At 43.3% G+C, this 14,926-nt stretch overlaps 1 protein-coding gene across 10 annotated transcripts in view; it reads right to left on the bottom strand.

The window, feature by feature from the left end:
- FGGY (FGGY carbohydrate kinase domain containing) overlaps nt 1-14,926 on the bottom strand; it is a 400,085-nt gene that overhangs the window by 162,542 nt on the left and 222,617 nt on the right. For all 10 annotated transcript variants that reach the window (XM_059374911.1, XM_059374919.1, XM_059374913.1 and 7 more), the window contains one exon: nt 5,721-5,824. In XM_059374911.1, coding sequence (XP_059230894.1) covers nt 5,721-5,824 — 104 coding nt within the window. The remainder of the gene's footprint in view (nt 1-5,720; nt 5,825-14,926) is intronic.

Raw genomic sequence — 14,926 nt, 5'->3', positions numbered from 1 at the left:
CTTAGTACCCTTACCACTTAGCCAGGCAAGTACAAGAAAATGCTTCCGTCATGAGCAAATGATTTAATGAATGATTTAAAAATAAACTTTTCATTTTAGAACAGTTTTAGGTTACAGAAGACTTATAAAAATATACAGAGTCCCCATATACCCCACACCCAGATTCCTTTACCATTAATACCCCACAGAAGGTATAAATATCACAATTACAGATAATATTGATATATTATTACTAAATGCCTTACTTTATTTAAATTTGCGGAGTTTTCACCCATGTCCTTTTTCTGTTCTAGGACCTGACCCAGGACCACATATTGCATTTAACTGTTACAACTGTTTAGGCTCCTCTTGGAGGTGATGGTTCTTGGGACTTCCCTTATTTTTTTGATGACCTCCCCAGTTTAGAGGAGTAGGGGTCAGGTGTTTCATAGAAATTCCCTCAACTTGGATTTGCTGATTTTTTTCTTAGGATCACACTGTGGTTATGGGTTTTGAGGAGGATGATAAAGTGCCATTCTCATTAAATCATATCAATAGTACATATTATCAACATGGCTTATCACCATTGATGTTGACCTTCACCATCTGGCAGAGGTAGCATTTGTCAGACCTCTCCACTGTAAAATTATATGCCCCCCTCCTTTTTATACTGTCCACTTTGAAAGAAAGTCACTAAGTACCGCTCACCCTTAAGGAGTGGGAAATTATATTCCACCTTATTGATGGGGAAGTATCTACAGACATTATTTGGAATTCTTCTGCAGGAGACATCTTTCTTATTCATTTAGTCATTTATATGTATCACTATGGACTCATGACATTTGTGTCATACTTTAGGTCATTATCCAATACCACTTTATTTTGCTGCCCACATTGTTCCAGTCTTGGTCACTGGGACCACCTGCAGTTGGCTCCAGCAAATAACAACTCAATACGGGTTATTATGGCAGTAAACCAGGTAGAAAACATTTGTCTTTTAGGACAATGGCTGGCATATGGTACAGATTAAAACAGTACAAATAATCCTTATTTTTACTGTTAATAATAGAAGAAATGGTAAGATAAGAATTGATATGTGTGTGTACCTACATATGCACGCATGCTTACACACGTACACACATATGCACAAAGTATAGAATACATGGTAGGATTACTTGTGATCTATAACGAACTTAGAATTATAATCAGTTATATATAATTATAATCAATTATATAGAATTGTTTTTGAGGGGTGACTCTATTTCACAAGTGGATACAAATTATTAGGATTTGGAAGCTAGACTGGAGTCAATTGTGACACTGGTGGGCCCCCAGTCCACCGAACCTGCTGGCATTCCCATCCTCATAGAGTTCCATATTGACTCAGGCTTGGCTAATGTGACATTAGCAAGAATGATGCAGGTAGAGGCTTATTCAGGGCCTGTACAGTGGGGCTTGTCCTCTTGGAACATTCCCTGGAATTCAGCTGCCATGTGTAGGGAAGCCCATAGAAGGGTACTTAATGTGGAGAGGACCCTGCAGGATAAGAGATGAATGTGCGTGTTCCAGCTCCCACCACACTGCCGGCTCGATGCACCTGAAGGAGTGACCTCATCTCGTTGAGCCCCATCAACCCAGAGCATTTCCTCACTTTTTTGGTAGTACTAGATGCCCCAGGCTTAGCTCATCCATTTCCTGTTCCAGTCCTAGAATCAACCACTTCTCCAAGGAGTCCAAGCTCTTTTTATTGGAGAAATGCATTAGAAATCAAGATCTGGGTATCGGCGTGCTTGGAACAACTAGCTGCTGGGGTATCCTAGTTTCGAGCTCCTCTCAACTGTCAGAGCTAGGAAATAGAAGTATGTTTACTAACAAATAGACATGTGTAGATATATATACGTATCTATAGATATCTACAGATACTTGCATACTTTATATATATATGTAGATATATGTATCTACAGATATTTGTATATACTTATATATGAATCTATGTATAAACTAGATGAAACTGAACATGACTTCACTCTGATGCCTCTAATTCAAATCTATTACCAAATGGATTATTCTGGCCTTCACAAATCATTTTTTAATAACAGCACTGTATTTGGTCTTTTATGCTGGGCATAGTGATGAACTGTTTGTAAAGATCACCCCACTTAATCCTCGAAACATCTTTAAGGGTAAATATTACCGCCCACACTGAACAGATGAGAACACTGAGGGAGTGGAATAAGGAGTATCTGACCTAAAGGAAGTAAGTGGTGGGGCTCACATAGGAGCCTATGTCCTTGAGATCGACAGAGGACCACCATCCCCACATTCATCTGAGTCCTTGCAAAAACCGCAATTCTGAGTGATTTACGATGCAGACATAATTCCCAGCCCTCAACAGCCAGTGTTCTGTTCACATCTTACCTCTTCAATACTTCTTTCACTTCCCAGGGTCCTCTCCTCATCTGACATGCTAACCACAACACAAATTGCCAAGATACAACCTGACTTGACGACCCCAGGGAAGGGGTGTTGGAGCTATGGCAAGGATCAGCTCCATCTGACCCCAGGACTTTTTAACCTCGGGCTAACCCCTGCTGTGTGTTATGTTGGGTTTGGGGGACTTGCTAGTAATTAACTCTGAGCAAGCAGCTCTGCTTTCATGGAGTTAAAAAAAGAACAAGCATTCTTTTTCTCTTGTTAATTAAATCACCTAAAGGAAGATAAATGTATAGCCCACACCTGTATCTTACAAAATATCAAAGGCCTGATTAGTCTAAGTCTTACGTTCAACCTCAAGCTTTTTTTCCAGATTCCTGGAAGTAATAGGGACCAGGAGGTAAGGAACTTCTAAGAATTTATTAGTATTTGCTTACTTGGACATTCATTCATTCATATGTAGAAAGAGGCAATCTGGATCAGGCACAAAATATTCTTGGGAATTTTGACTCAATCAAGATACCGAATCAGAAACATCAGTGAACAGACAGGAAGAAACAGAATCCTTTAGACCAGGTTGAACACCACTTTTTGAAAAGCCCAGAGTCCCCTCTGGTCCCTGTGTTCTGTTTGGTGAATTTTTCCTGACAGTTGGTGGTTTTTTTTTTTGCCAGAACCACAACAAAGGGGGTCCTTGAGTTTCCCTGGGAGTGTTTCCTTAGACCTGCACCTCTCCTAGACCTCACAAAGGTGTTATTGTTGCTGGCTCACTGGGCGCCTGGCACCTGAGCAAGATCAAAGGCATTTTCTGATGCCGGCATGACCACAGTCTCGCCCTCGCCACATAACATTAAAGCTGATGATTAATCCCGTTGGCCCAGAAGGTCCCTTCCCACTCCCAAGTACAAAGCTGGATGGGGGTGGGGACTTTATTTCCAGCACAACACGACCATAATAAAACCGGCATTTTATGGCCCTAATTCATTGCAACCAACTGCAGCTGCCCATCAAACTCGTTAAAGCACCAACAGTTGCTTCATGTGAGCCTTATATATCACTAGGAGAACTTACTAAGAATCTCCACCATTTCTGAGTGTCTGCTCTAGACTAGATACATACGTGCACAATTCACACTAACCAGCAACACCAGCCCCGATGGGATGGAGGAAGGATGTGAGATTTGGAGAAGTAGCTCACCTCTCCGGTCACAAGCTCAAAAAGTGCATAAGCAGGGGTTCACCCCACATCTGGAGAGCTCTGAAGCCCAGGCCAGCTCCACGTCTTTGAGGGAGGGACCATGGGGCACAGCACTGCGAGAGGCACTGAGTGGGATCTGAGTGCTGGGTCTGAGTGCTCTGCTCCAGCTTAACAGCTTGTGACCCAGGGAACATTTCTGGATTTTTCTATGCCTTAGCTGCCTAATTGGCAAAATGGATCCTGTAGGAAAAGGGAGTACCAATCCCATTAAGAGACAAGGAGAATGTGGAGTGGGGACATGACAGAGTCCCTCAGTTTCGTTTGGATTTGCATCTGCTCAGAAGTCTGAACTGAGTGTAGTTAAAATGTCTGAAATTCAGATTTCACAGGAGGAACCAGGTTAGATGCGTCCCTGTGAAAATGGGAGTGATTTTAAATAGGTTTCAGTTGGAGAGGGCGGGCTGCCTGGCCTCAGGGTACCTCCTGGGCGAGGCGGCCGGAGGCCTCTGCAGACTTCTCCCTTCAGGGACAGCTGGGCCCTACAACAGGGCGGCTGAGGGGATTTTAAAAACTCAATTAAAAAAGTTTCACTTAAGACCTTGTCCATAGAAACAAACAAAAGGAAAACATTTTTTGTTTTGTTTTGTTTTTTGGGCTTTCTTTTGGCGGGGGTGGGGAAGGGCAGGATCAAGGAAATCTATGACCTTAGAATCCAACATAAATGTCCCCTCAGGGAGGTGTCCCTAACCCTGGACCCTTCCCAGGCAGAGTCAGTCCCTGCGTCCTTTCTGCCTGACAGCACCAGCCCAACTCTTCAAGAGCTAACCACCACGGAGCGCTCCCTTCACGGCGAGTGCATCACGGCCTCATTTCACACTCAGAACACCAGGAGCTGTGTACTTGGACTCTCCACATTTTGTAGAGAAGGAATCTGAGCCCCAAAGGGCTAAGTGCCTTGCCGGGGGCCCCATACTTAGTACGCAAAGGAAGTACAATTGGAAACCAACGCGGCTGGATCTACCATGAAATGGGAAGCAGTGGACACTGCGTGGCACATGGTAGGTGCTCAGGATCCCGGGTTCCATGTGCACGGTTATTCTGGGGCCTTGTACTGGTAATGCCAGCTAGGATGATGCCTCATCGATAGGAGGACTTCTGTCACCCTTATGTCCCCAAGGTTTAGCACAGCTCCAGACACAAGAAGGGAGAGGAGTAAATACGTACTCAACCAGAATATTTCATGGTAAAAAAGGCTCACTGGTCCCTACTGCTATTCACCATAGTTTGACATGGCACCTGATTCCCTCCATGGTCACAGAGATTCTGCCCTGGACTGGGTCCACGCTCATCCTCGCCCACCTTCCCCCTCTTCCTCCCCCTCTCTCCCTCTATTTTACCCATCTGGGAAAATTCCAAGGAGTCGTCCATCTAAGTTTAACAGAGTAATGACTTTTAAATAAAAATATGGTAGAAATGGGTACTTATCGAAATGGAATGCTTTCAGACTCATGCATTTAAAGGAGATATAAATTTTAGGGCAGGCACTAAATTTTAACTGCAATCTTGGAGAACGCCTTTCCACTAATTCATGGAGAAAAATTAACAAAGTGAAAATTGCTTATCAGTGTTCTTTTGAAGTCATGATATGCAGCCCAATTCTATAGATCATCAGGGCGCTTCCAGGGAGATGGATTTATATTGATTTGGAGAGAACTCAGCGGCCAAGGAAAACAGACACCCCTTTGCAGAGAAGACTCAGCAACCCATTAGGGACAGATCAGCCTGGGAGCAAGGTGTTGTCACCCTTGGATCCAATTTCAGCCCTCACGCCTGAGCTTTCTGACCAGGGAGATGTCAAAGACAGACTCAGACTTCTACTTTTTAAGAATCTGGCCTCTGAACAAAGATACAGCAAATTTAAGCACAGCTTTTGGGAGACGGGCTGGGCTTCTGGCTACATAGAGCAGGCGGGCAGGGCAGCAGGAGGGGAAGGAACTGACAGGCAAAGGCGCCAGCAAGTCACATCTCCTCTTAGGCTGCCCCGCTCCCCCCACACCCCGCTCCCCACCCACCTGCCGGTGGTCGCCCCGCCCTCTACCCAGCAGACTCACCCCCATGTGACAAGAAGATGTTCCACAGATGACAGCCAGCCGTGACGTCACTGGCTGTCCCTCACAGGCAAGGCCATACCCTCTCACATCTGCTCCAATCACTCCTGTGAGAAAGCAAAACAAAACAAACCCCTCTTTAAAAAAAATAATAAAATAAATCATGAGAAAAGAACACTAAGAACAAGCATACAACAACACTCCTTTATATAGCCAAACACAGAGAGAGCGTTCCTGTGTAGGCCAGTGTGGGGAACCTAGGAAACATGTGATGTCTGTGCTTTGTCTGGTCCATGTACAGCATCTAACTGTTGTAGGAATCCTAGTCACTGTCATTAGAATAATCAAAGCTGTCAGGAAATACCAGGCACTATGCTGAACATTTACATGGAGGACCTCCTTTTATATTAACCCTGTCAAGTCCATCTTGTCAATGCCACACCCATAGGTGGAGAAACTATACAGCATGTGTCAGGAAGTGGGAGCTGCAGACATGCCAACATTCCTCATTACAACACAGGCAGGGGTGCAGTGTGCTGGGGCAGGGCAGAGACTGGGCTCCGGGAGACCTCCCCAGCTCCACCCAGCACCAGCCTTGACCCCACTCTCCACTGTCTTTTCCACTTCAAGGCCTTTGTACTTGTTCTTCCTTCCATCTGAAATGCCATTCCCCAACCTCTTTGCCAGTCTACTATTTATTCCTTACTCAAATGTTACTTCCTCAGGCGGCTTCCCTGGTCCTCCAGGAAAGATGGGAGTCTCCCCGTTCAGTATTCAAACACACCCTTGAACTTCCCTAGCACACAGACATATATATATATATATATATATATGGTCAATATATAGCACATCATTAGTCTCAGATGTAGTGTCCAATAATTCATCAGTTGTGTATAACAACCAGTGCTCATCATATCACATGTCCTCCTTAATGCCTGCCACCCCATTACCCATCCCCTTCCCAGTTACTTTCCAGCGACTCTCAGTTTGTTTCCTATAGTGAAGAGTTCTCTCATAGTCTTCTATGGAGAAATACCTGTTCATGTCTTCTGCCCATTTTTTGACTGGATTACTTGTTTTATGGGTGTTGAGTTTGTTAGGTTCTTTGTAAATCATGAACACTACCCATTTATCTGATATGTCATTTGCAAATATCTTCTCCCATTCCATAGGTTGCCTTTCGGTTTCTTTGTTTCCTTTGCTGTGCAGAAACTTTTTATCTTGATGAAGTCCTAAAAGTTCACTTTTTGCTTTTGTTTCCCTTGCCTTTGGAGATGTGTCTATCAAGAAGTTGCTGTAGCCGAGGTTGGAGAGGTTGCTGCCTGTGTTCTCAAGGATTTTGATGGATTCCTGTCTCACATTAAGGTCTTTCAACCATTTTAAGTTTATCTTCATATATGATATAAGGAAATGGTTAAGTTTCATTCAGCAACATGTGGCTCTCCAATTTTTTGGGGTGCACCATTTATTGACGAGACTAAACTTTTTCCATTGGATATTCTTTCCTGCTTTGTTGAAGATTCATTGACCATACAGTTAAGAGTACATTTCTGGGTTCTGTATTCTATGTGTGATCTATGCGATCTACGTGCTACCAGGGTTGGTTTTCTTTTTTTAACATTCCTCTGGCTATTCAGGGTCTTTTCTGATTCCATAAGAATTTTAGGATTATTTGTTCCAGTTCTCTGAAAAGTGTCGATGGTATTTTGATAGGGACTGCACTGAATGTGTATATTGCTCTGGGTAGCATAGACATTTTAATAATATTTATTCTTCCAAACCATGAGCATGGAATGTTTTTCCATTTCTTTGTGTCTTCCTTAATTTCTTAAGTGTTCTGTAGTTTTTAGAGTTCAGATCTTTTGGCTCTTTGGTTAGATTTATTCCTAGTTATCTTAGTGGTTTTTGATGCAATTGTAAATGGAATTGATTCCTTAATTTCTTTCTTCTGTCTCATTGTTACTGTATTGAATTCCAACTGATTTCTGTGCATTGATTTTATATCCTGTCACATTACTAAATTCTTATATGAGTTCTGGAGTTTGGGAGTGAAGTATTTTGGGGTATTCCATACTGAGTATCACATTATCTGTGAAGAATAAGAGTTTGACTTCTTTGCCAATTTGGATGCCTTTCTTTTTGTTGTCTGATTGCTGAAGCTAGGAGTTCCAGTACTATGCTGAATAACAGTAGTGAGAGTGGGCATCCCTGTCATGTTCCTGACCTCAGGGGAAAGCTCTCAGTTTTTCCCCATTGAGAATGATATTTGCTGTGGGCTTTTCATAGATGGCTTTTATGACATTGAGGTTATGTGCCCTCTATGCCTACACTGTGGAGAGTTTCAATCAAGAAAGGATGTTGTATTTTGTCAAAAGCTTTTTCTACAACAATTGAGAAGATCATATGGTTCTTGTCTTTTTAAAAATTTTTTATTAATGTGGTGCATCACATTAACTGATTTGTAGATGGTGAACCACCCTGGAAGCCCAGGAAAAAATTCCACTTGGTCATGGTGAATAATCCTTTTAATGCACCGTTGGAGCCTACTGGCTAGTGTCTTGGTGAGAATTTTGGCATCTGTGCTCATCAGGGATATTTATCTATAATTCTCCTTCATAGTGGGGTCTTTGTCTCGTTTTGGTCAAGGTAATAATGGCCTCATGGAACAAGTTTAGAAGTTTTCCTTCCCTTTCTGTTTTTTGAAACAGCTTCAGAAGAGTAGGTATTAAACACTGGTGGTTTTAAAAGCCTACATTGCCTGCCTCTTCTATAATAAAAGCTTCTGGAAGCTGGCACTTTGTTATCCACATGCTGAGAAGCCCAGCCCCTACATAGATGCTGGTGAAGAGCAGGAGACAAAAGTACCAATGCGTGGGAATGTAAGGATAAGGAAGACAACTCCCTGTCCTCGGAGTGTTCCCAGTCTGGTGAGAGGAAAGAGAACCCTAAAGGTATGGGGGTTCAGTATGGGGAGTCAGGATAGGATGGAAACGTGGAGACCAAAGGAGCAGCCTAGCTAAACCAGCAGGGGTCAGGGAGGTTTCCCCAGAAGGTGTGTCTACACTGTTCTGCAGGAATTGGCTAGGGGAAAGGCAGGGTGGGGGTGCCTCCTCAGGCCATAAATCCCCAGATATTGACAGTATTGGCTGCTCAGCAAGCAGGCCTTTCCAGAAAGCAGGATCTCAAGGGCCAATGAGAGGCTCTCACATTCCAACAACTTCCTAGGTTTTTCCAAGGCTTTTTCCAAATTCTACCTTCCTAAGCACAGCCACTTAAAAACCTGGGCCATTGTTCAGAGGCCCAGCAGCAGGGGGAAGTAAGACTCTTTTAAACTTCCTGTGGTGATTATCACCGCAATGAGGTCCCAGCAACCGGGTGATTGAGGTCTGAGACTGAGCCCGTAAAAGTCCTGGGCCTACAGGTTTTCATCAGGTCCCTTGCTCTGCTCAGCACTGTGGGATCCTGCAGACTGCAGTTCAACATCGGCCAGGAGATCTGAAGGCTGTAGGAAGTAGAGAGCCAGAGTGTGTCTCCTTCTCCTGTATGACTTCAGTTCTGCTGACAGGGCCACATGGCTCTGATATCTGCTAACACCTTTGGACTCTGGTAATGTCCTCCTTCCTTTGTCACTCTGGCCTGGTGTAGTAGCAGCTTCCATTTTGCTGATCGCTGGCTAGCTTCACAAGGATGTAGCCCGCCCTGGCGACTTCGTTATTTGGGTCACCAATTTTCTGTACTAAATTTCCTATTTTTTAAATACTTAGTTTATATTTTTCTAGGTGGACCCAGAGTGATACAGCTCCCCGCCCAGGGCACGAAGGGTTTTGCACAGGAAGAAACCCTAGATCTGAGCTAGTATTAACGCGCTCTCTCCATACCTACCTCATTTTATTCTTAAAACCACTGAATGTGACTGTTATCACCCTCATTTCAGAGAAGAGGAAACTGAAGATTACAAATGAGGGGTAACTTAACCACGTTCACATAGCTCACAAGAAGCAGGATTAGCATTCATATCCAGGTAGGTTCGTTCCTAGGTTGTTTTCCAAGATAAAAACCCAATAACCGGGTGGCTGATATTATCTGTAGATCTCAAAATACTAGGGTCTTAAAGATACTGATCCTGAGATCCCTGACAGAAGAGGGGTCAGCCACTGGTGGTCCACAGTGTTATAAATAAGTTCAGGGAATTCCTGATGATGGCCTATACTTACTAACTGTACATATATAAAGCACAGGCAAAGCATATCTCACAGGGTTTCAAATGGGAAAGTGAGAAAAAAATAAGTCTATAGTACTATTTCCTTGTTTCTTCTCCAGTAGTTTCATTGTTGGTACATCTAGGCTTGGAATCTGAGGACTGTAATGGAGGAATCTGTAATGGGAGAAGAGTAGAATTTGGAGACAGGAAGATCAGCTATAAAATGAAGACAACAGCAGTATCATATGGTCACTGGGATACTAAGGAGATTTCAAAAATAAAAGTTTGAGTAATGGTAACTATGTCTCCATTGCTACTATCACAACGACCCTCACCACTAGCACTATCATCAGCACCAACAACCACTCAATGATTTCCCAAGAGACAACTGTATTCTTTCTTCCCTCCTAGCAAATATATCAGACATCTAAGATAGGCTGAGTGCTGTGCTGAGCTCTTTAAATATTATCTCATTTAATTTCCACAATGCCTACCTTCTTTCCCTCCCTCAACAGATGCAGAAGGAAAGGTTCAGAATATTCAAGTGACAAGCCCAAGAACATGATGCAGATAGGAGTGTCGGGACTGGACGTTGTCCTGTCTGATTCCAAAGCCCATATTCCTTCTACACTCCTTCACTTTTTGATGTTATATTGTCTCATGTGAGGGAAACACATTTGTAAATATCGGCACACCACAGAACACTGGTAAGAGCCATGGGTTGAGAGTTAGAAAAGCTGAGTTTAGTCCCAATTGTGCCACACTACAACAAAGTCTGAGCCATTCCTCCACATCCACAATGTATATGTGAAGTTGCAAATGGGGATCCTTTCTCTGCTCTTTTTGACATACAACACACGGTGCTTCTTCAAAAAACCAAGTAAAGGGTCTCCTTTTCTAAAAACAGGAAGGTGGAAAAATGCTTCCCCAAATCTTACACTCTCGAGCTCTGAGATGTTGATCACCTCAGGCCAGGCTCACCTCACATGGGCAAGAGGCAGGTCACGCCCAATTCCCTCCGGAGAAGCCCTCTAACCCTGCTTCATGTCCAGCCCAGTCCCCAGCAGGGCAGAGCCGACGCCTGCTCTGAGGCCACAGGAAGCAGAGAGCTGATGGATCTCATCTCGTTTTTGCTTCAGACACACAGAGCTTGGAGGGGCCTTCCCTGAGAAAAGAGGCCCAAAGCAGGGAAAGCAACCAGGCGCAGGAGGAGCTTTCTCGTTTCTGAATAAATACACTGCACAATCCAGAGAGAACTCAGGCTGCACGTGTACATCAGGAAACAATTCACAAGACGAGATTTTGACAAGCGCAGCCCTCAACGCTGCTGGGGCCCTTCATGGGACTGTAAAGTGTCAGTTTATTCAGCATTCTGCAGAAAGTTATTTAAAGGGCAAAATTAGCAGCTGAAGAAATAGGGAGGCCAAAGAAGTGAGACATTCAATCTTATTTTTCCTGAAACTTGCACAATGCTCGGCTGATGGTAGTTGCTCAATAAATTTTTGTTGAATGAGGAAAAAAAAAACAAAACCCAGCAGGAAAACAAGCTTAAGGGTCACTGAATCAATGCAAGCCTTCTTATTTAACGATCCCTACCCCTCCACATACACAGAACACAGTTTGTACTAAGGAACAGGTTTAAAATGAAATTAAAAAGAAAAGAATTAAAACTTCACGTATAGCTCTCCCATTTTCCCTTATAAGCTGTCTCCCTCCTTCTCCCCTATCTACCAACCATCCATCCATCCTTCCATCCATTTTCTGAACATCTACTACATTTATGTAAAAGAAAATGGAAACTTTGCAAATATTATGATTAAGAAAGCCAAACTGCTTTGAAAACTTTAAAGGATTTTATATGGGAGAAAATCAACTCAAGTTCTAGCCTTTGTGTTATAATTATCTGGTACTTTATAAAGTACCTTATAGCTTACAAAGCATCCTCAAACACTGTGCCCTTCATTTAGCTTTTAGAAAATCCCATGATATGTTATTTTCTCTCTAGGTCATAGTCAAAGAAACTGAATTTCAGAGACATGAAGTCAGTCAGTCAAATTTATTAAGCTACTTAGAGGCAGAGGTAAGAACTCAAACTAGGATTTTCTAAGTCTGTAGATTTTGTGTTTTTTTTGCGGGGGAGGGTTGGTTTTCATTCTGGTTTTCCCCTATGTTGGAAAATAAAAAGGTCTGCTACAGATGTGTTGGCATCTTGAAAAAAATTCCCTTGAAATAACAGTCTCAGACACATTTTCTGAAGAAAAAACAAGACTATCATCTTTTGATCATGGATTTGGCCATTTGGAGGGAAGAATAGATTGATAATTCTATCAATCTATTGATAAGAGAATTCTATCAAATGAGTTGTTCTACTGTGACCCTATCAGCCTCACCGGGGAGGAGGCTCTCTGGAGACCATCAGCCTCACGTTTATAAGGCCTGCACCAGCAACAGTCAGCTCCTGGAAGGGTTAGAAACGTCTCGAAAACGTTTCACTCTGCAGAGGACAAAACACTAGTCTCTGCACAAGAAAACATGGCACTCTATTCTTCTTTTTTTTTTTTTTTTTTTTTTTTTTAAAGATTTTATTTATTTGTCAGAGAGAAAGAGGGAGCGAGAGTGAGCACAGGCAGACAGAGTGGCAGGCAGAGACAGAGGGAGAAGCAGGCTCCCTGCTGAGCAAGGAGCCCGATGTGGGACTTGATCCCAGGACGCTGGGATCATGACCTGAGCTGAAGGCAGCGGATTAACCCACTGAGCCACCCAGGCGCCGGCACTCTATTCTTCTAACTCTCTTTCAGGCTATCCGGAATAGAACATACGAGGTCAACATTATAGTGCTGTGCTTAAAGACATGGGCTCATTCGTTGTGTGACCTTAATCACATTTCTTCGTCTTTGTTTCCATTTCCACATCTGTACAATTTGAATAATGGTATCTTCCTCTAGGACTGCTACAGGGATTAGATGTGTGAATATATGTAAAGTGCCGTCCAACAGAGAGACAATGCTCTGAAATGATGGAAATGTTCTGGATCTGCACAGTCCGATACAGTAGTCATCAGGCCCACACGGCAACTGAGCACCCAAAACATGGATTGTGCAACTGAGGGACTGATGCTTCTCTCTCGTTCAGCTTTCCTGAAACAGCCATGTGTGACCCGCGGACGCATCTAGCGCAGGGCAGAGCGCGCCCAGCATATATGAACATCTGACTGTCTTTGTTACTGAAGTTATTGTTGTCCTCAGACTGTGAGACTTGACTGTCACTTATATGCCCTTGGGCAAATGCCTTGATCTCAAAGAACCTCAGGTTTGTTATCTGAAGATTCTGGAATACCAACACTTACCTAACAACATTGCTGTGGGAATTAAGTGAGATGCATATGGAACATACCAGTACTTAATAAATGAAAACCCTTAAATCCAGGACCTATGGAAGTGCTTGGCAAAACTGTACAGTCTTTCTACTTAGTCCTGTGTCTTGCTCATCCATACCACTGGTCATTTGCTCGTGCTGTTCCTTCTGCTGAGAATATTCATTCTACAATACACTCTACCCCCTGACAATCACCCTGACAAAAACAGACTACATTTTGAAGACTCAACTCTTTCAAAAGAAGTCTTCCCTGACCACATTTTCCCTCATCCCCCCAGGTACTTCGGCCAGGGAGAGCCAGCAGAGCCTCTCGTACACCCCACTCCCTGACACTGTCCAGATTCATCCGTGTATCTGTGATTTCTTTGTGTGCACAGCTGCCTCCCTCTACTACACTATGAGTAGACTGAGGCCAGGGCAGTGGCTCACTAAGTTTTGCTGCTGTTGTTATTTTAAGCCTTTTTTTTGTTTTTCCAGTACTTTATTATTTATTTGTCAGAGAGAAAGAGAGAGAGAGAGAGACAGAGAGCACAAATGGGGGGGGCAGCAGAGGGAGAGGGAGAAGCAGACTCCTTGCTGAACACAGAGCCAGATGCGGGACTCGAATCCAAGAATCTGGGATCATGACCTGAATTGAAGGGCAGACACTTAACCAACTGAATCACCCAGGTATTCCACTATTGTTGTTTAATGTATGAATGGATGGATGTGGTAGAAGGCAGAATACTAGTAAAGCCCAAGGCATTTTCTAGAAAAATGTGGCAGATGTAATCATGGAAAAATGCTCTATGTCTTAATATGACTAACGGGGAAAAGGGCTCAAGCAGTTTGAGTGACAACTCCTGGGTAATAGTAAAATTATTACTAGCGCCTCACAACACACCTTGTTTAGAAGAGTTAAAATCACTGGCAAAGAGGAAAGTTCCTAAGATCCTTATGCTTACTGCAAGATGGCTTTGTGCCTGACACTTGCCAAAACTACGGTATTAACTCTTCTCACAATCCCAAGAGGTAGTTATTACTTCAGTTTTACTAACAGGGAAAATGAGACCAAAGTTGTCAAGTAACTTGTTCAAGATCCCTCAGAGGGAGAGTGGGGGAAGAGGGTATCACAAGTGGTTCCACTGAACGCTAAATCCTAAAGAGCCCACAGAAATTAGTTCCTTTCTTTTCAACTGTGTGCAAGAATGCGAAGGATTTACACCCAGCATAGCTGAACTCAGATCCCTTTCAGGATTTATTGTTGTAATGCCACTACAGCAAGCCCACAGGGGTCATCTCAAGCCCAACACAAGAAGGAGAATGAAACAGCTGAAAAGATTTCTGAGAGCCTAGCATTTGATGAAATATCACTTTGGCTTTTAAATTCGGTTTAGACTTCACCCATGTCTAAATCCTGAAGTAGACTTATCTTTAAAAACAACAACAATATAATCCCATACATGAAAATCCTACAAAGAAATTTTACACACCTTGGCACGGTCACTGTCTCCTGTCCCCACACTGCACCCTCCACAGAGCCAGAAAGGGAACAGTGAGGGGTCTCCATCTGAATGAGAGGTAGACAGACTTTCACTGGCTACTTGAACTCATTAGGGTGTAATGGTTAAGAACAAGGGCTCTAGAACTGGAC

Source organism: Mustela nigripes, chromosome 14 (assembly GCF_022355385.1).
Source record: "Mustela nigripes isolate SB6536 chromosome 14, MUSNIG.SB6536, whole genome shotgun sequence".
Lineage (NCBI taxonomy): Eukaryota > Metazoa > Chordata > Mammalia > Carnivora > Mustelidae > Mustela > Mustela nigripes.
Note: the sequence above shows the minus strand (reverse complement) of the source record. Positions and strands in the feature narration are given on the sequence as shown.